The 21,062-nt window shown below is 43.1% G+C and overlaps 1 protein-coding gene across 1 annotated transcript in view; it reads right to left on the bottom strand.

Annotated features, from left to right (window-relative positions):
- Positions 1-20,463, bottom strand: part of LOC148020177 (uncharacterized) — a 36,476-nt gene extending 16,013 nt beyond the window's left edge. Inside the window, exon 1 of the mRNA XM_087700916.1 lies at positions 20,091-20,463. Within this exon, the coding sequence (XP_087557042.1) occupies positions 20,091-20,409 (319 nt within the window). The 5' untranslated portion in view covers positions 20,410-20,463. The remainder of the gene's footprint in view (positions 1-20,090) is intronic.
- Between the last annotated feature and the right edge of the window lie 599 nt (positions 20,464-21,062).

Below are 21,062 nucleotides of genomic sequence, written 5' to 3'. Positions count from 1 at the left end.
GAGTGCTCTAGAATGAGCTACCTCCTCTGTCAAAACAAGTGATAGGCACGTCAGAGCTCCTAAAGTCCTTATCTGACTCAGATTGAGCTTCACATGCAAGAGATGAGAAGGCATGACAAACATGACTGCTAACACTTCCTTGGTTTCGAGATTTATCAGATGGCATAGGGCATTTTTGTTTCACACCACAAGTACATTTCTAAGCTTCTCTCGGAGTTTGGTATGGCCAATTGTCAACCTCTTTCATGCCCCATGTGTGAAGAAAACTGCTAGGGTCTGCACTGAGGACACACAGAGTGTACGACCATGACAGAAACACAAAGAGACACACACAGACACAGAGGGCAAAACTCAAACCCTAAACGCAAAACTCAAAACTCAAACACAAACAAAAGAAGGAAGAGAGAGAACACAACTCTAAAGTGAATGAATGCTATAAATGAATGTAAGAGTATACAATGTGCTCAAGGGTAGAGCAACGTCGGAGTGTGATGTCCACCAAAGACGGAGCCTGTCTATTTATAGATGTGGAAGGAGCCCCAAAATTTAGGGTTTCCACCGAACTCTCTTGAACTACTCCCCGTTTTTGGATTTCCACTGAACTCTCTCGAACCGCTCCCCGTTTTAGGGTTTTACTCTAAAAGAGCATTCTTTTAGTGTGCTTTGGGGATATTTAAAGGCTAATCAACAAGTAATACATGTTTTAGCTCAACACCCCCTCTCAGTCCCAAAACTGAGCCGAAAGGTTAGGCCAGCCATTGTGATGTTTAGTGACCTCAAGGCGTCCCACCCCAAAGCAACCAGGGCATCGGACAAAGGGTGCATAGTGGCTGCCCAATGGCCTACCAAGACTACAGAGGCGATAGTTATCTTATCAAGGGAATCGAAGTAGTCACCCCAGAGAGGACAAGGCATCAGACAAAGGGTACACGTCAGCTGCCCTGCCCAGTGGCCTACCAAGCCCTACAAAGGCGGATGGAACCACATGGATTTTATTTTATTTTTTGAATAAGTGAGATAAATTTTATGGAAAGCGGCTGATTGAGTAATAGTGACCCAAAAGACACGAGTAGGGAGGGTACACCCACCAACACATCACAAAACAGAACAAGCTAACCCATCCACTCAAGGTGTCGATGATGAGGAAAAATAGGTGATGAGGTATCCATGTGATGGAGGATGGTGCTGTGGTAACAACAACCACCGGTTGAAACGGCTTAGGATCTGCCCAAGTGATGCTTTGCACGATAAGATCCAAAGTATGCTACATGCTAAAGAATGCTCATGCAGCAAGTGCCACTTGGACAATGTCCCTCGTGGGGAAATTCTTTACTTGCCCAAGTGCCCTAGTACAAAGATGATGAAATTATGCAATACAAAGGGTAAGATACAACAAGGGGAAGAAGCTGATGTTGAAGACAAAGTGCTAAAGCTTGTAGAATACCAAGAAGGGTAGGAACCCCCTCTCAACCTGGATGTAGATGCCGAAGAAGGAAGAGGAGCCTAATCTCGGTCTTTGGATGGTGCCAAGAACCATAAGGAATGAAAGAAAAGAAAGTGGATGAAGCACCCTGCTAAAAGAGCAAGGTAGAAATCACTGCCATGATAGCATCAAGAGAGATGCTGCACAATCCGCCTCGAGAGGGAAAACTGCCATGCTAGAAAAAGAGCAAGCACTCCTAGGATGATGAAACCATGAAAGGAACGGTGCGCATCCCCACGTCTCTAGCCCAGATAGGACCAAAGCAATATGCAAGGTAGCCCTACATGAAAAGACAAAACCCTACAAAAGAGATGAGAATCTACAAACACAGAGGTTAGTGGTGAGATGCTCCAAAGCAAAACATAAAAGAAAGAAAATCTAACTCAAAAGAAATGCAATGAATGTGTATGTGTGTGAGTAAATACAAGGAAGTCAAAAGAATGGAAAAGGTAAGAACAATGAATCCTATGGGCCCAACTCTAAGAGTGCGAAAAATAAATACTAGACTGACCTAGGGTATCCGAAAGGACCTAGAGACATGCTAGTCTAAGAAGATGGCCACTATCGCATACGTCCAGTAGCAGGGCTCTGCCAAGGGAATGCCTAACAAGGTGGGGAGAAAGATGAGATAGATGCATGAAGTGCAACGGGATCAAAACCCGCAAACCAGTCAGCCAATCCCTCAGGGGTAGTGAGAGAGATGGGCTGCTAAGGCTGTACTCGAGCCACATGTCCAGCAGCAACAACGGCTGCTGAAGGAGCAAATGAAGCAGGAGCGAAAGACGTAGCCCCACTGGACTGTGCAATCACGACGCTCTGCTGAGGCTTTTTAGGTGGAAGACCTTGGGCCTTGGAACGACACTCCTCGTCCACATGGCATGCTCTCTAGCAGTGTGTGAAACCGGTTTTTCTTCGAGAGTTGCTACCAAATAGGTCTAGATTCTTTGGTTCCATCTGAGAAAGAGAAGTCACCCTTTGATTGGCTTGCTTTCGTATCTTGCAAGTTCTTGCCACTGATGGTTTTCCCTTCCGAAGAAAAGGCAACCAACCCCCTCTGCTCTGAATAAGGCTGTGATGAGGATTTCTTGTGGACTTGATCATACAGCCTTGTATAACGCAAGAACTAGCACTCAAACTCGTAGAAGGTTGGCAATCGAGGTTGGGAGATGATGTATTGAATGAAATTAAAGTATTTTTCGGACAACTTATTCAAGAAGAATGTAACATGATCGTCATCAGACTTTGGAGAGCCAACAGTGGCGAACTCGACAAGTAACCGCCTATATTCAGCCAGCTTGACTTTCAGATCATCCCCTTCCTTAATAGAGAACTCTTGAAGCTCAAAGTCGAGATTGATACGCCAAGTACGATCACGAGCCGCATAGCGATCGAGAAGGTGACTCCAACCCTCTGACGCAAGCGGGAAGTGCTGCAACTGAGAGTGAAACTCAAGAAGCAATCCTTGCATCAGCTCAACATTGGCTGTGGCATTACGAGCTCTCCATTGACGGATGTAGTCAAGGTGAGCTAGTCGAGGGTCCGGCATAGACTCTAGACCAATGACGAGGTCCCAAAGACCCTGAGACTCAAGCACTTGTTGCATGAAATTAGCCGAAGTGGTGAAATTTGACCCGTTAAAACGCGTCTTGTCCATGAAGGCATTCTTGGCCGTTGCAACAGGAGTGGTAGTGCGCGGAGATGGATAGTGTGAAAAAGTGTAGTGTGGGTAGGATAGGGAAGTGGAGTACACTTGGAAATGGGCCCCAGAGTGCCCACCAGGCATGCGGGTAGTGTGCAAGATGGATCCATAGGTAGAGATGGGCTGACTAGGCATGGGCATGGTAGCCACATGAGAAACCCAAGGAGATAGGATAGGAACACGGAAAGCAGCAAATGGGAATCCCTGCGTAGGTGTGACCCAAGGAGAGAGTGAAGACACACCATAAATTGAGGACGGAACCCCTGCGTTTGAGTGGTCATGTGAGATATGAAGCTGAGGATAGTGAGGGGGATGCCCATCACAGTCGACCCAGGAGTAATGGGTGTGCTCCTTTGCTAAAAGGTAAGAGGCACTGTGTTAAAGTATGGCATTCCCCCTAACAAAGTACCATAGTGCAAAGAGGTAGAGAATGGGGTGGAGAAGGAAAAGATGCTAGGATCGGAGATGGAAGATCCAACCCCTAGGGTGTGTAATGCAAATGTGGAGTGTAATCCAAGGTTTTGGAAAGATTATGAGAGGTGATCAAGGTGTGATATAGAAAAGGGTGGGATGGGAGAAAAGTAAGAAGTGTATGTGATATGCTCAAATGAAACAGAAGCTGTAGATGTACCTATATTTCGTCTGCTTCGTGAGTCCCCCTCTATTGAAGTTCACATACGCAAAGCCATCCGGATCCTGTACCTCAAAAAAAGAAACAAACGAGGGTTTTGATTCATGCAACATAAAAGAATTGTGCAAACCTAACATTGGACCTGGCTGAGATGATGAAGATGAATTGCCACACGTTCCGAATGCCGTATGTCCTCCATGATCGGAGAGGTGGCCAACCTCACCAACCAATCCAAATGTGGTAGCAAAACTGGTAGGAGGGATGTAAACATTACCGTACTTGTTGCAATAGTACTCCTCAAAGTCCTCCTCTTTCATGTTAGTGAAATCGGGTGAAGGTAGAGTGTCGTCCTCCTCACCGAGTCCATAATGCCATCTCAAGGCCTCCAATGATGGAGAAGCCTCATAAGACATCATAGAAACTAGAGAAGAAGGTGTCTGGGACATTGTGATTCGGTTACGAGTCGTATTGTGTGCCTCGCACAAAGACTAGCTCTCCACAATATCTGCAAGATACTCTTTAGAAGAGCACCGACTCTTATACCATGTGAAGAAAACTGCTAGGGTTTGCACTGAGGGGACACAAAGTGTACGACCACGACAGAAACACAAAGAGACAGACACAGACACAGAGGGCAAAACTCAAACCCTAAACGCAAAACTCAAAACTCAAACACAAATAGAAGAAGGGAGAGAGAAAACGCGACTCTAAAGTGAATGAATGTTGTAAATGAATGTAAGAGTATACAGTGTGCTCAAGGACAGAGCAATCTGGGAGTGTGACATCCACCAGAGACGGATCCCAAGTCTATGACCACCAATCGGAGTGTGAAGAGAGAGGAAACTGCAAAACGCTAACACCAAGGGCTATCAAAGACAGGGGCAACAGCTGCAGAGTGGCGAGATGACACCAAGCAGCTCCAAAAGGATACAAACGCAGGCTGTAGGATGTCACCTGATGTTGGAGATGCTGGCGATGGCAACTAGAGGCCAAACTCAGCCTAGGAGATGGCGCCTGACAATGGGCGACAGCTGGAAGAAGGCGCCACGGCACTGCGAGGTTGGAGGGAGAGGTGGCAGCAGTCGCGAGGGTTGGACAGCCACGTGGAGGTAGACTGATGGCTGAAATCTGCACTAGAGAGTGTGAAACTTGCACATACGAAATTAGGCTGAATGGAGGCAACCTTTCTATTTATAGATGTGGAAGGGCGCCCCAAAAATTAGGGTTGTCACTAAACTCTCTCAAACCGCTCCCCGTTTTAGGGTTTTACTCTAAAAGAGAATTTTTAAGTGTGTTTTGGGGCTGTTTAAGAGGGTAATCAGCAAGTAATGCATGTTTCAGCTCAACACCATGGACCCAGAGTCCAAGCTTTTGGCAGCCGGAGTTTCCCTTACACATGTTCACACTCAACCGAATATTTCCTTTGTTGTGGCTCTGTTGTCTTCTTTCATGAAGACTCCCACTCAGAAGCATTGGAGCTTGCGCATTCTTTATTATTTAGAGGCGACTTGATCCTACAAGATCATGTATGGAGAGGGGGGTAGTCTCTCTGGTTGGAGTAATTATGACTGGGTAAGTGATGTGGATTCACGGAGGTCCACTACACGTTATGCCTTCTCCCTTGGATTTGGAGTTATCTCATGGAGCAGCAAGAAGCAGCCTATTGTGGCCCTTTCTTCTACATAGGCAAAGTATCGTGCCTTATGTTCTACAACTATGGAGGCGGTTTGGCTTCTCTACATGTTGGCTGAGCTTGGCTTTCCACAACCAAGACCTACGGAATTGCATGTGGACAACTAGAGTGATCTAGCTCTAACCAAGAACCCTGGATTTCATGCTCGCACGAAGCACATCAAGGTTCGATACCACTATGTTCAAGAGCGGATCTTGGATTTCGAATTGGCGGTGGCCTACTATTCTACAAAGGACAATACAACTGATCTCTTCACGAAGCCTTTGCCCAAGGCTTCTATGCTTCATCACATGAGGTTGTTGGGTCTTCAAACACTCCCAAGATCTGAGAGGGGGTGTTAGCCTACTTATGTTAGTCATGTTAGTCTACCATCTCCTGATTGTGAGCTCTTGTCAAAGTTTGACGAGGACATATGAGCTTTGGCAGTTTAGGTGCATTTTCTTTATTTGTCAGCTTCTTGTGTGCATTCCTAGGCCAGTTACTACTTTCCATAGTCTACCTACACTTGCTAAACATTGCCTTTGTCATCTAGGATTTTTCCAAGGTGTCCCCTATTTTTTTTGGCATTTCTTTCTATGTGACCAGCATTTATTGCTGGTCGGCCAGCATTTTTGGCCCCCACTGATGCAAGTTAGCCAAATTTGGACATTTATGGCTATTTTTAGCCAACTCCCCACTTGGTAAACACACACACTCTTCAGTCTTCAGTCTTCTCTTTGCAAGTGCACACTCCGACTCTCCGTGCTTGGTGATGCCATCGTCATCAACCTGATCTAGTGCCCTCACTGACGCTTTGGGTTGCGTGCAAGGATTGATCAATCCATCATCATTGTATCAACATTCTTCTTCCCTCATCCTTTGCTCTCTCTCTCTCTCTCTCTCTCTCTCTCTCTCTCTCTCTCTCTCTCTCTCTCTCTCTCTCTCTCTCTATGTTCATGATTCTCTTCCGTTACACACTCTCAAAGATACATCTCTTCAATCACATCCACAAATAACCATATCAATACGCAAACAATTCTATCAAACAATAATGCTACTTAAAACAACCCTTTCGCATTAGAATCTTAAGGAGAAAACAACACTTCACTATAATCACAATGTATGGTTCAAGAATCATTATAGCATTACATGATCCCTTTTCTTCCAATAGAATTTCTCCAAAAAAGCACTAGGCACAATTCAAAACAACCATATTATATATACATTTCCTTCATCAACTCTCCTCCCTAAACCGGAAAGTTTAAAAATTAAAGCACATCTATTATACCATCGGTTATTATACTCTCATGAAATCCTCTTCGCTAATGGGCAGTGACGATTTATGAGTCTATAGTCTACTCATCCTAAAGACCATTTGATGGGAACTATTCTCTGCAAGCTTCCTCTAGCATTTGATGGTGTTGCAAATGCCTTACAAGCTCAAATATTCAATTTTTCATCAATTTCCAACACGACATCAATGCACTTGAGCATGAGTCCGCCTTACAATCAAAAGGCAGATTGGCATCTCGTTCTTCATAAAGGGGTGACATGCAAAAGAAAAAGAAGATTCAATGCTACTTTTGTGGTAAGAAGGCATCTCTATAAGGATTGCAACAAACTAGCAGCATTGCAAAACTAGAAGGAGAAAAAGAAGAAGAAGGGCATGTCAGAAGTGGAGTAGCAATGGAAGTGTAAACATTTGCTGTAATAAACTGCTGAAACACAAGACAAACGAGAAAGGGAAAGAAAGAACATTGAAGAACACAATACAGATGAGAACTCAGATGTATGCTCGCAAAATGGAATCCATATATCCAACACAAGACGATCGCATACAACATTGAGTCACTGGTTGCATGGGCACCGGCACTAGCTCCTCTCTCCACTGAGTCTCCACATGTGATAGCAAATAAGTGATGGAGTGAGGAGGAGAAGCCTGAATATATAGGACAAAAATATGTCCTCTATATGATCAGATCCGCCAACAATAAATGCTGAATATGACCAATATGAAGACCATAAAAAATGCCTAAAATATCCTAAATAATGTGCCCAGCCTCTGCAAGCACAGACTCACACATGAGCTAACATATCTGCTAAAGCCCTCTCTTAGATCATGGGTAATCTGATACAATACAATGGTACAATGAGAATGGATCCTAAACCATATAACATAGAACCACCAAGTAGAACCATGGATATCCAAGCAATGGGTGATCAAGCCACCACCAAGGTGCCTCGAAGAGAACCTGATGTCGAGGTCGATCATACTAGCTCCTAAAAATAGAGAAGATCGTAGCATATCTCTATATTTGTCCCAATGTCTCTCAGTAGCAAACGTGAACCACCTGTTAAAAATGCCTTTGGGACATACATGACCATGGATTCCCCGTCGCCTTTGGCTAGACCGCCAAAATGTCCCCTCATATGAGCTCATTACTAGGAACCAAGCCCACTCTCTGTCAAATAAACAGCCCATCATGAACCTAGGTGTCAATCCTAGCTCCCGAATTTGAACTTGCCAAGCTTCAATCGATGCGTCAGGAAAGTCTCTCTCTGGATCCTGTGCATCTATATAGATGTATAAATGAGGTGTGGCTACCCCATCTCACCACCCTCTCACACTCCCTCTGGCACTAGAGAGTTGTGAGGGATGTCGTCATCACCACCACTAGAAAGCAGCTGAGGAAGGGGGCAACAATCCCTTCCCACGATCCGAAGAAGCTGATCCTTTCCGTGCCTTGGACTTCTCCTTGGTCGGAGAATCTGAGTCTGAGTCTGAGGCAAATGATGACTCCTCAAAGGAGTTTACATCCCGCTTCATCTTCTTCTCCTTCTTCATCCTGGAAGCCGCTAACTCTTTGCAATCCTTCCGTAAATGACCTTTCTGTCAGAAGTGATGTAGCAATGGAAGCGTAAACATAAGCTGTAATAAACTGCTGAAACACAAGACAAAAGAGAAAGGGAAAGAAAAAACACAATACAGATGAAAACTCGGATGTATACTCGGGAAATGAAATCCATATACCAAGACATGAGATAGTACAAAAGCAATGTGAGTCGCTGACTGTGGAGGCACTGACACATGCTCCCTCTCCCCAAGAACTGTCAGGTGATGAATGAATGTGGAGGAAGCCTGAGAATATATAGGCCAAATAAATACCAAAAATATGACTGGTCGGTAAATAATGCCAAAACACAATAAATATTGGCAAATAAAATGCCTAAAATATATGTGTCCAGTCTGTTGTACCACATGTACAAACTCAATCATGAACTGACTAATCTGCTAACACCCTCTCTCAGATCATGGGTGATCTGATACAATACAAAATACAATGATAATGCCGCATCATAGAACATACAACAATGTCCATCAAAGTAGAACCATGGATACCCAAGTAGTGGGTGCACAAGCCACCACCAAGGTGCCTCGGAGAGAACCTGATGTCGATGTCGATCATACCAGCTCCTGAAGATAAAGAAGATCATAGCAGCTCTCAATGTCTGTCAACAATGCCTCCAATGTAGCACACGTGGCCATCCTGTCACCAATGCTACAACCCATAAATGACCATGGATTCCCCTTCTTTGGCCAGACCGCCAAAGTGTCTCCTCATATAAGCTCAAAACAAAAGCCATCCGCTCTTTGTCAAATAACCAGCCCATCATGAACCTGAATGTCAATCCTAGCTTCTGGATTTGTACCCACCACACAGCGGTCGATGCGTCAGGGATGTCCCTCTCTGGATCTTGTGCATCTATATAGAAATATAGATGACCACGGCTGCCCCATCTCACCACCCTCTCACACTCCCTCTCTGGCACTGGAGAGTCGTGAGAGATGACCACATCACTACCACTAGAAAGCAACTAAAGAAGGGGCCACCAAGCCCTTCCCACGAACCGAAGAAAAGGATCCCTTCCACACCTTGGAATTCGCCTTGGTTAAAGGAGCTGAGTCGGAATCTGAGGCAGATGATGACTCGTCAGAGGAGTCCGCATCCCGCTTCGTCTTCTGCTCCTTTTTCTTCCTGAAAGCCGTTAACTCATTGTAGTCCTTCTGTAAATGACTCTTCTTGCCACAATGGTAACACTGGACCTTTAACTTCTTCATCGTCGAACCCCTCTCTGAAGCTGCAAGAGCCTCACCCGAACCTCTATAATGTGACGAAAGTCTCCCCTATAGTTGCAAAGTCGCCTCATGCTCAAGTAGCATCGAGGACATATAAAGAAAACTGATAGGAGTTGTAGATGTCTGCACCCGTAAAGCATTCGCCACTCCAAACTCTTGAGGAAGCTTGTAGAGTACTGTACCAACAAGATGTGCCTCTGATAGAGCAAACTGCATAGTGCGAAGCTGGTCCTGGAGTTGGGTAACTCAAAGTAGGAATGATTGGATCGTATCTTTGGATTCAAACTTCAGTTGCTGGAGCTAGCCATAGAGAGTAACGGCCCTCATGGTGGAAGGAGCCTCATACATCAACTGCAACTTCAACCATACGTCTCAAGCCATCTTGCAGAAGGTGACCACTGGTAGAACTTTGGAAATACACCAAAGTAAGGCCGAATAAGCACGGGCATCATCCAAATCCCATGTAAACACTGCCTCCTCATGGTTATCTTCATCAAAATCATATGGAACAAGAGAAGGCTATTGAGGACGTGCCATAGCTCCGCCAACCACGTACCATAAGTGCTTTTGGATAAACCGGGCCTTCATCACCGCACTCCACGCATAATAATTAGGTCCATGGAGCTTGTTATCAGTGGATGTGCATGGAGGAGCCATCTGTAGAGGATTTAGAAAAAAAGTAGAGAAAAGAAAGTATTTGGAGAGGGAACACAGCCAAAACACGAGCACAGACTTCAAAAAGCAAGAGTTCACATACAATATAACCCAAAATCTGACTAAAACAAGACAAAGGCTGCTGTAAAAAGTCAAGAAATCAATCAAAAACTGCCAAAAACAGTAAAAACGGTGTGATGATCCAAGCACCCAGCTAGGAGATGCAAAGGCACCAAAACGCTGGCTGAAATGGATACGTAGGCTGTATGGATGCTGACGTCAACAAAAAACGCAGATAAAGCAGGTCGCCTAGTTGGAGCAGTAACCACTTGATCAGCAAGGGTGAAAACAGTCCCAAAATCAGCAAGAAAACACAACAGGAACACAAATCCTGAAATCTAATACCATATCAAAAGTGGTGCAGCAATGGAAACGTAAACATAAGCTGTAATAAACTCCTCAAACACAAGACAAAAGAGAAAGGAAAAGAAAAAACACAATACAAATGAGAACTCGGATGTATGCTTGGGAAATGGAATCCATATACCAAGACATGAGACAGTACAGAAGCAATGTGAGTCACTGGTTGTGGAGGCATTAGCACATGCTCCCTCTCCCCAAGAACTGTCATGTAATGAATGAATGTGGAAAAGAGAGCCTGTAACGTACCTACCTTGATCTCTTAACGAATAACGTTTTAGTAGTCGCCAAGAGTTTACACCCCAGCCGTCGCCATCCGTACTCTAATCAGAATGATCCGATTTTGTCCGGCTAGTTAACCCTAGGATCTACCCTGCAAGGAAAGCGTCCTACCGTTACCCACAAAGGACCGATCTAAAGGTTCCTAATTGACCTAAGAGTCACCTATCAATAATTAGCTCACATCCGAAGGTGTCCTTCGAGAGGCTTCTTGTCCGAAAGGAGCGACTACCATTACCCTTGGTTCATGGAGTACAACGTTTTTTTCCAGTAGCAGACTAATGATTTATGAAATCCCTCGCAATGCTCTGGCACTGCCGTCGTACCTTTCCCCTAAGATAATTTACAGTTCGGGTTCTGAAACCAAACCCCAGGTAAGTCAACGAATCGGCCCTTCCTAGAGTTTCTTCCTAGCGTTTGTTTTTGGGAAAACCTCTTGGCTAACCGAGACCACCCTGCCATAGGACTGGATTCGTCGAGAATTCATCCACCCGTTTCCCTCTATGAAAGTTCTTAGTTATCTAATTACCTACCACATTACGTGAAACATATAAAAACAACTTCATTAATTAAAATCCCTTTATGCACAATTGTTCGTTTATGTAATTTACTCACGACATACAATCAGAATAAAACAAATTCATTGATTATATTCCATAATGTGTGTTGTACAAGAAAAAGATTACAATTTCACATGCTGCCTCATCCAACGCATTTGCACATCACCAAGATCAAATTCACCTATAGCTAGCATTCATAGATATCCCAAGTAAAACTCGAGCCATATAGGGGACCAAGTAGTTTCTAGGTACAAAAAGGGATTTACTAGCCAAAGCCCCCCTGGCACCCTATCCACCTTCTACTTAATACGATCCTTGCTAGGAGACCTCTCACCATCGGAGCCGATCCATACTTCCGCGACGGTAAAAACATCCCCTCTTGGTATGGGGATTCAACATCTATCCTTGGGGGAGGTATAGGGCTCCTCAATTCTTATATATTCCAATACTTAATTCAATTAGGATCTAATCTAGAAAATCACAAACAAGATTGATGTCTTCAAGCAATTATGACTTCAATCAATCATGCAACTTTCAAGTGGTGATTAATCTAGTAGCAATCGACACTTGAGTTTCACATAATGAAATCTTCCCCTTGGAATTTAACTAGGGACATGTAGATTTTGGGGTCTCTTAACTTCCCAATTCTTGTAACCAAGTTTCTTAGCCTAAAGTCAGTATTTCTCAAGAGACTTATCTTATTTAGATAGAACTTTTTAAAAAAACCTGTGGTATCGTGATTGGTAAAGGGTTGTTATCTACGCCCGTGACTTTTTCTTCGAGGCCATGACGGAAATATGATTCGTAGAAGAAGAAGAAAAAGACGGTAATAATACCAATTGGCAAGGATATAAGACTCTCGATGATAATGATGGATATTGCAGGATTCAATAATGTAGGTCTCATGGATGATTTTTCTTGTCTCGTGGAGAGCAATACTTCACTCTCTAGTAGACATAATAGAGACGAGAGTAGAGGTATGATAGAATAGGATAGAGTCCTTCAATGTCTTCTCTTCTCGGATCAGAGTAGAAGAGGATGAGAAACCTTCAACGTATCCCCTTCCTTGGGTTGAACAGAATAATGTCTCTTCGTCTCGTGGAATACTCTCCTCCTTCTCAATCAACGTCTCGTGCCACTTCTGGTCATCCCCAAGCCCTCAATTTATAGTTTTGCAAGGGGGGGAGTAGAAGAGAAGAGCTTGCTTTTTTAGTGATTTTCAATGACATCATCAATAACAAAGAGAGAACACTTTCTTTTAGCACTTAGCTTTAAAACTTATGCTCTTTTTTCACTATTTTCGTTTTTTTCTACCATGCAACTTGTTTGGATCATAACTTCGTCATATGAACTCCAAATATAGTCATCTGGGTACTCAAAACGATTAAAACGCAACTAGTCGACAAGCCAACGTGGACAAAATTAAGAAAATCCATCAAAAATAGGCAAAAATAAACAATTTTTGTAAATTGCATTATTTTTATCCATCTTTTGTCTTGGACGACTTATTCCCTTCAAAATAAATCACAGTATATATTTGGATCCATCTAAAGTGAAAATTAAGTTATCTAAACATTATACTAGAGATTTCAAACTATTCTAGTAAACCAGTTCCACTTCTTGTAAATCCTGTAGAGATTCTGCAGTTTTTTTTTTTCCCATGTATGGATATGCAAAACCACGTATACGCACCTTAAAATAAACTAAATAATGGGGACATTACAGGAGCTTGAGAATGTTTAGGCCAAATAAATGCCAAAAATATGACTGGTCGATCAGTATTAAATGCTAGCCAATTGGCTGCAAATAATACCAAAACACAATAAATGTTAGCAAATAAAATGCCTAAAATATCTCCATGCCCAACCTATTGTACCACATGTACAGACTCAACCATGAACTGACTAATCTGCTAACACTTTTTTCCCACAGTGGTAACACTGGGTCTTCGACTTCTCCTTTGAACCCCTCTCTAAAGCTGCAAGAGCCTCACTAAAACCTGACAAAAGTCTCCCCTATGACTGCAATGATGCCTCATGCTCAAGCAACATCAAGGTTATATATGTAAAACAAATAGGAGTTGATGATGTATGTGCCCTCAAAGCATTCGCCACTCCATCAAACATTAGAGGGAGTTTGGAGAGTACAAGTCCAATAAGATGAGCCTCTAGAAGGACAAACTGCATTTGCCGAAGCTGGCCTTGGATCGGGGTCACACGAAGTACAAAAGACTAGATAGTATCTTTGGCCTCGAACGGAATTTGTTGGAGTTGTCTATAAGGAGTAACCACCCTCATGGTGGGAGGGACCGCATACATCAGCTGCAACTTCGTCCATACTTCAAAAGATGTCCTACAAGAGGTAACCACCACCAATAGGATGTCTTTGAAAATACACCGAAGAAAGGCCGAGTAAACACGAGCATCGTCCAAATCCCATTTACGCACCGCTTCCTCATGGTTATCTTCATCAAAATCAACTGGAACAAGAGAAGGCCATTGAGGACGTGCAATAGCTCCGCAAACCACATACCATAACCGCTTCTATATAAACCAAGCCTTCAGCACAGCACTCCATGTAAGATAATCAAGTCCATGTAACTTGTCATCAATGGATGTGCACAGAGGAGCCATCTATAGAAAATTTAGAAGAGAAGTAGAGAAAAGAAGGTATTTGCAGATTGAACACAGCCAATCCACAAACACAGACTGCAGAAAATGAGAATTCACATGCAATATTCACCAAAATCTAACCAAAACAAGAAGAAATCTGTTGCGAAAAGTCAAAAAACCAATCAAAAACTACCTGAAACAACAAAAAACGGCCTAATAATGCAATCACCCAACTAGGAGGAGATACAAAGACACCAAAACGCAAGGTAGAACTAATGCACAAGCAATAGAGGGACTAACGCAAGCAGTGCAGATGTTGACGTCAGTAAAAACGCAAGAAAAAAACAGGTCACCTGGTTGGAGCAGTAATCACCTTATCAACAATGGTCAAAACAATCCCGAAATCAATAAAGAAAACACATCAGGAGCATAGAACTTGAAATCTAATACCATGTCAGAAGTGGAGCAACAATGGAAGCGTAAACATCTCCTGTAATAAACTGTTGAAACACAAGACAAAAGAGAAAGGGAAAGAAAGAACATTGAAGAATACAATACAGATGAGAACACAGAACATTGAAGAACACAATACAGATGAGAACTCAGATGTATGCTTGGGCAGGGTTGTCACGTCCAATGGCATCCAATTAGTACCGTTCGATACTAGTACGATACTAATCAGGCTAAAAAATCCTGGACCTATGTTTGATGCTACGTTCGATGAAAAAATTGTACATATAATTTTAATACCTATACCGAATGTTGGGGCTCAAAGTAATATACTTTAAACATTTAGAGACTTTATACTAGAAGTTTACATATTAAGAGCTTGAGGATAGAGAGGGTGACCAATGGAGAGCTTGAAAGTGGAGGCAAGGTGGAGATATGGCAAAGGAGATCTTTAGGGAGTCGGGTTAGAGAGTTTAAGGAGAGGGAGCTTGAGAATAGAAGGCTTGAAAGTTGAGCTTGAAATTTGAATACGAAATTAGAGAGAGAAAGAGAGAAAGAGATTATATTGCTAGAAGGGAGGCAAGGGGGGGGAGAGAGAGAGAGAGAGAGAGAGAGAGAGAGAGATTTGGGGTATGTACAAGTGTGTTGTGGAGAGGAAGCCTAAACAACACCTACAAATTACCCCAAAAGTGAACCCAAGTGGTCGCAAACAGACACTTAAAACAGTCGAACAGTTTCCATCGGACATGACGTACTGGACAGGACGGATCGAACGAGTTGACCCGTCTGTCGGACGTGGACAACTAGGTGCTTGGAAAATGAAATCCATAATCCAACACGAGACAGTTGCATACAACAGTGAGTCATTAGCTGCGTTGGCACCGGCACTGGCTTCTCTCTCCACGAAGTCTCCACGTGTGATAGCAAATGAGTGACTGTGTGAGGTGGAGCCTGAATATATAGGACAAAAATGTGTCCTCAATATGATCAGGTCAGCCACCATTTAACGCTAGTCAGCCAACAATAAATGCTGAATATGACCAATATGAAGGCCATAAAAAATGCCTAAACTATCCTAAATAATGTGCCCAGCCTCTACATGCACAGACTCACACATGAGCTGACATATCTGCTAACAGGGCAAGGCCTTCCCCAACTCTTCATCTTCATGGACTTTCGACTCCAATTTTGGCCATGCACAAAGGTCACAATAACCTTAGAACCATTCTTCTAGCCATAATGGTGCCATTACCCCTCACGACTCTCTAGTGCTAGAGAGTGAGCGAGTGGCGGTGGTGGTGGTGGGGCATGTGAGCATCATCCATATACAAGTGTGGTGACTCTTGAGCATGGCTTACTATAGACACTGCTCAAGTTTGGAGATTCAAATCCTAGAGCCAATTTTCCTTTCAAATATTCATGGTGAGACAGAGCAATCTTTGCTTCTAGTCTACTCCCACATGAGAGGACACTTTGGCAATTCGAGCAAAGGTAGGGAATCCATGGTCATAGTGTGCTTTCTACAAAGTTGTGAATAAGCATCAAGATTCAACTATTTCACTCTATGGTCAAGGATTGGTACAATCAACATCAACATCGATGTCTTTTCAAGGCACCTTGGTGGTAGCTTGATCACCCACTGTTCGAATATCCAAGGTTATGTATGATTGTCATTTCTTGTATATATTATGGAGGATCTTTGATCAAAGAGAGGGTTTAACATTGTACATATCATGACTCTACAAGAATCATATTCGAGTGCATTGCATTTCTAAGTAGACAACACATTTATGGTTGGCCGACTTGCACTTCTGGCCTCGTTAATGAGACTGCCCGAGTTGATCATTGTTTTGATTTATTGTTGCCTATTTGTAGACTGCCTCTCCTCCATCTCAACACTACTTGCTATATACACATTGCATCCTACTAGAGGGAGGGAGGCATGGAGCACTTGGCTAGTTGCTCACAACCTGTGCCTTTGTATACACTCTTGTGCTTTGATATATGGATGATGTCACAGTTTTAGGTCAAACAGACGGAGGACAACATGTATTCATAACCAATACACTTGTTAGAGTGTAAACACACAAATTTATTACACACTTGGTCGAGGTTGGTGCAAGCAACTTAGGACACTACACTTGAGACAAGTCTGGTTGATTCAAATGCAAGACGCATGGCAATCGCTGGCATTGAGAGAGGATTGGTTTGTGACTGCAGACCACTTGTGATTCTTGCAAACTTTGAATAATGATAAAGAAATGCCATATGGGGGTACCAACCTTTGGGGCCTATCGTGTGTTGTCTACTAGGCAACAATGTTTAAAGGCTCAACAAAGGCAGCTTCTGCAAAAATTGAGCTGAGAAGCTGAAGCATAGTATTATCAATAAATACATAGACAGCAGTTACAAGGTGAAGAACAGGTCATCCAGCCTAGGAAACAAGTCCCCAACAAGAGTTTAAGCTTTAGGGTTTAAGATTGGCATCATCCATTGTATCCTGTACAAGAGTATTATAGCTCTCCTTTCAATGAGCCTATGCTGATTATTCCATGTGTGCAAGTCAGTTTATGTTCACTACCCTTTAGATTATTTACAAAGGCCGGTTTCACACCTCTTAAGGCTGAAATACAATCATGATAAAGTTTACTACATGTAGGAGCATACCAACGACCAAATGCAAGGTCGACAAAGTGAAGGACAGGTAGGCAAAGGCATTTGGAGGCTCAAAAAAGGAAGCTGATACAAAAAAGATGCTGTAGGAGCTGAAGCACATGGTTAGCAGGTAGAAACACAAGGTAGACAGTTACAAGGTGAAGAACAGGTTGTCCAGCCTGGGGAACAGGTCACCCAGCAAGAGTTTAGGGTTTAGGGTTAGGACTAGAGTTGGCGTCATGACTATTGTGCAAGAGCATTATAGCCTTCTTATTCAATAAGTTTTTTGTTTATTTTGCCGATTAATTAAAATGTGCAAGTCAGTTTACATTCACAATCATTTCTGAAGGCTAGTTTCACCTTTCTAGGCTGAAATATAATCATGTAAAGTTTGCCACATGCAGGAACAGAAAAGCCACCAGATGCAAGGTCAACAAAGTGAAAGACAGATAGGTGACAGCATATGGAGGCTCCACAAAGGCACCTGCTGCAAAAACAAAGCTTTAGAAGCTAAAGTGCAGGATTATCAGGTGAAAACACGGGGTAGACAGCAATTACAAGGTGAAGAACAGGTCATCCAGCAAGAGTGAAGATTGCCAAGCTCAAATAAAGAGGTGCAGCAGCAAAATGCAGAAATTTGCGACCCCTAGAGCAGTAAAACCAGCCGGTAGCAGATCTGTCACAGCAGGAACAGCAGCAAGAAAATGCACTAGGATCAAGAACTTGGTCAATGACATCATGTCAGAATGAGATATGCAATAGGAAGCAATAGAAAGAAAATGCTGAACACTAAATGAGATGAATTGTGAACAAGAGAAGCAAGAACACATGAATGCGCAGACTGAAGAAACAGGCCATGGAATCCATAGACCAAAGCATAAGGTGAGTGCAAACCAAATCGGCAATGGTAGACCATAAGGGTGCTTCCAATCTCCATGTCTCCACAGGATGCAGGCATGTAAGATGAGTCACGGGAGAGTGGAGAGACTGCATAAGCCAAGGGATGAGAGTCGAGACCCAAGACAACCAAGTTGGCTAGAATCCATGCAGCCAGCCACCCACTCAGGTGCAATTCCAAATGCCCAATAAAAGCCAAAAAAACCCAAATAAGTGAAGCTAACAATAAATAGGCAACACTGAAGCAAGGCCCAAGAGGACCAGTGAAGCAAGAGTCGAGAGGATCAGTCTGCCAGTGAAAAGGAAGCTGCCCATGGCCTAAATGTGGCGCTCAATGTACCCACTGGCAGTGCCTATCCCATGAGATGTATACTGCTAACAGGCCCATGTCTAACCAAAGAGGTACAAGCCTATTGGGGAGTACAAATATCATGGCCTCCTAATTTAGGAGGAAGAGGACTCCCCCACAAGCACTAGAGGAGGAATTCGTTGCTTGAACTAGTATTGTGAAAATCAATCCTTTTGGGTCTGATCAAGACATGTAAAAGTTCTAAACCTGCAGACAACACGTGGTAACTCAGGGGTCATTGATGGTTGACACAAGGACATTCTACTTTGAATGTCTGGAAAGGAACGCAATAACTTGTTGTGCACTAGTTGATGTCATGCCCATCACTGCAGCACCTTGCATGTGAGGGTGGGAGGGCTGGAAAATAAACAACTCAGAGCAGAGCTAAAAGCCACCCTACTGTTGAAAGCAACTTGCTGCCCACAAGCACACAATTCTGCGAATTACGCTCAACGTTCATATGCAAAGAAAGAAAAAAGAGTGCCAGTAGGGCTTGTTTTTAAAACAGTTGGATTGTGGAATTTTGAATCTTACAGAGTTGAAAATGCACACTCAATCTTTAGAGTTGAAGCTATGCAAGCATAATATCTTGCTGATTTCTTTTTCATCAGTACTCACTTTGCAGTTTTGAGGAAATCCTTTCTTCAGCTATGACTTAGAGTGCTATGAATTCCACACATTTATGTTGTGCCTTTTGCTACAAACACAATGAAATAGGCTAAGGGTGCAAATTCGACCAGCAGGCTGCATGATTATTCAATACACTATCACCCATTTTGCTCTCTGCACATATGTACAACTAAGATGTCTCATAAAACGTACTCATCAAAGCATAGGGATAAAAGCAATGTTCACAGAAAACATTTTGGTGGCAGATACAGAAACATTCAACTCAAAAATCCCACCAAAGTGCATTCGATCTTATAGAGTTGAAAATATGCAAGCTTAACATCTTGTGATGTCTTTTCCATCAGTACTCACACTTTGTGGTTTTGAGGACAAAACTTTCATCAGCTATAACTTTGGAGTGCTATGAATTCCGCATATTAATGTTGACTTTTTGCTATACAACACAATGAAATGGGCTAAGGGTGCAGATTTGACCAGCGGCTGCATGATTATTCGCATGCATATACTATCAGCCATTTCACTCTCTGCACATATGTACAGCTAAGATGTCTCATAAAAGGTATTGTAATACATACTCATCAAGGCATAGAGATAAAAGCAATGTTCACAGAAAACATTTCGGTAGCAGATACAAATACCTTCAATTCAAAATTTTGGAGGGATTTTTGAATCAAATCACTTGTATTTGCCTTCTTTATAACTAAGAATTTTGTAAAGTTCAAGGTTTTAAATCGTCTTCTTTAAGTTATGATTTGGAAAAACCCTCAGTTTGTTCTACATTAACCACAGTTTTTTGTGAACACTCATAACAAGTCGAAGCAGCTCATCATCTGTGGCGGCCCAATTCACAAGATTGAAGACAGGGCATTCAAAAAGGGAAGGGTGATAACACATTGTCGTAACATATGTGAACCCCAGGATCGGAGGAAACCAATAAAGCATAAGACTACAGGAAAAATACCTGAGAGACCGACGATCGTGGAATGGAGGAGAGAGACAGACGTATTGACGAAGAGGTTGAGGGAGCTTCGAGGAAGTCGGGGCAGCAGGGCGTGCGAGCTGGAGAGTGCGTATTCAATGGAGGAACAGAAGGCTTGGAAGATGACGAAGCCTGCCAAAACAGGCCACAAGTCCGTCCGCCCGTGCCACATGTGCAGAGCCAGAGAGGCAATCCATGGTAGGAGGAGGGTGTAGAAGACTATCCCGGTAAGATCGATCGAATAAGGGCGAGATGGAGGCGACTGTTTCTCGCCTTGTTGCTGTTCCTCTGCGGTCGCCATGGGCTCGTCCTCGCCTGTGAGGCGGAAACATCACTAGTGAGCTTTTGTAGCTTAGCGCCTTCAATGACCAAAAATTACAAAAACTACGATGCATTAAAGAACCAAATAATTAGAGGGGGAAGTTCAAATTCCAAAAATTAAAGCATTAACGAATTACAGCTTGGTTGACACCTACGGCCAAGTTTAGGTTATGGGATCTTGTTTATTTGACAATTTGAGGGAGGTCTTGGTAATCTCACATACCTTTTTGGAGGTCCTTGCTAAAGGGGGACGAATTAGGTAGAGAAACGGCAGCTCTAGAAGAAGAACCTCATCATCGTATTCCATGGGTATATAGGTCACCATCTTATTCTTCTTTAAATCCTCCTGATGGGCATCCAAGTTGACTTGTGAATCCCTTCTTTGTCCATCTACCCAAATATAGATGATGATACACATCAGGAGGGAAAGGCAAGTATACCCTACCATTTGGGCAGAGAATAGCTACATAGCAATGGGACCCATGGCTCTTAAGAGACACACTTGCGTGGAACCATACACCTTTGTGTATGAACATCTATAGGCCTTCACATTTTCCCACTACTTTAGATCTTGGGAATAGTGCTTAGAGCATGGGATACCCATACCCTATAAACGTGTTGGAGAACTTATTC

Source organism: Lygodium microphyllum, chromosome 19, assembly GCF_053477565.2.
Source record: "Lygodium microphyllum isolate KBCC chromosome 19, Lygodium_microphyllum_v1.1.10, whole genome shotgun sequence".
Classification (NCBI taxonomy): Eukaryota; Viridiplantae; Streptophyta; class Polypodiopsida; order Schizaeales; family Lygodiaceae; genus Lygodium; species Lygodium microphyllum.
This window is presented reverse-complemented; position numbering and strand designations above follow the sequence as displayed.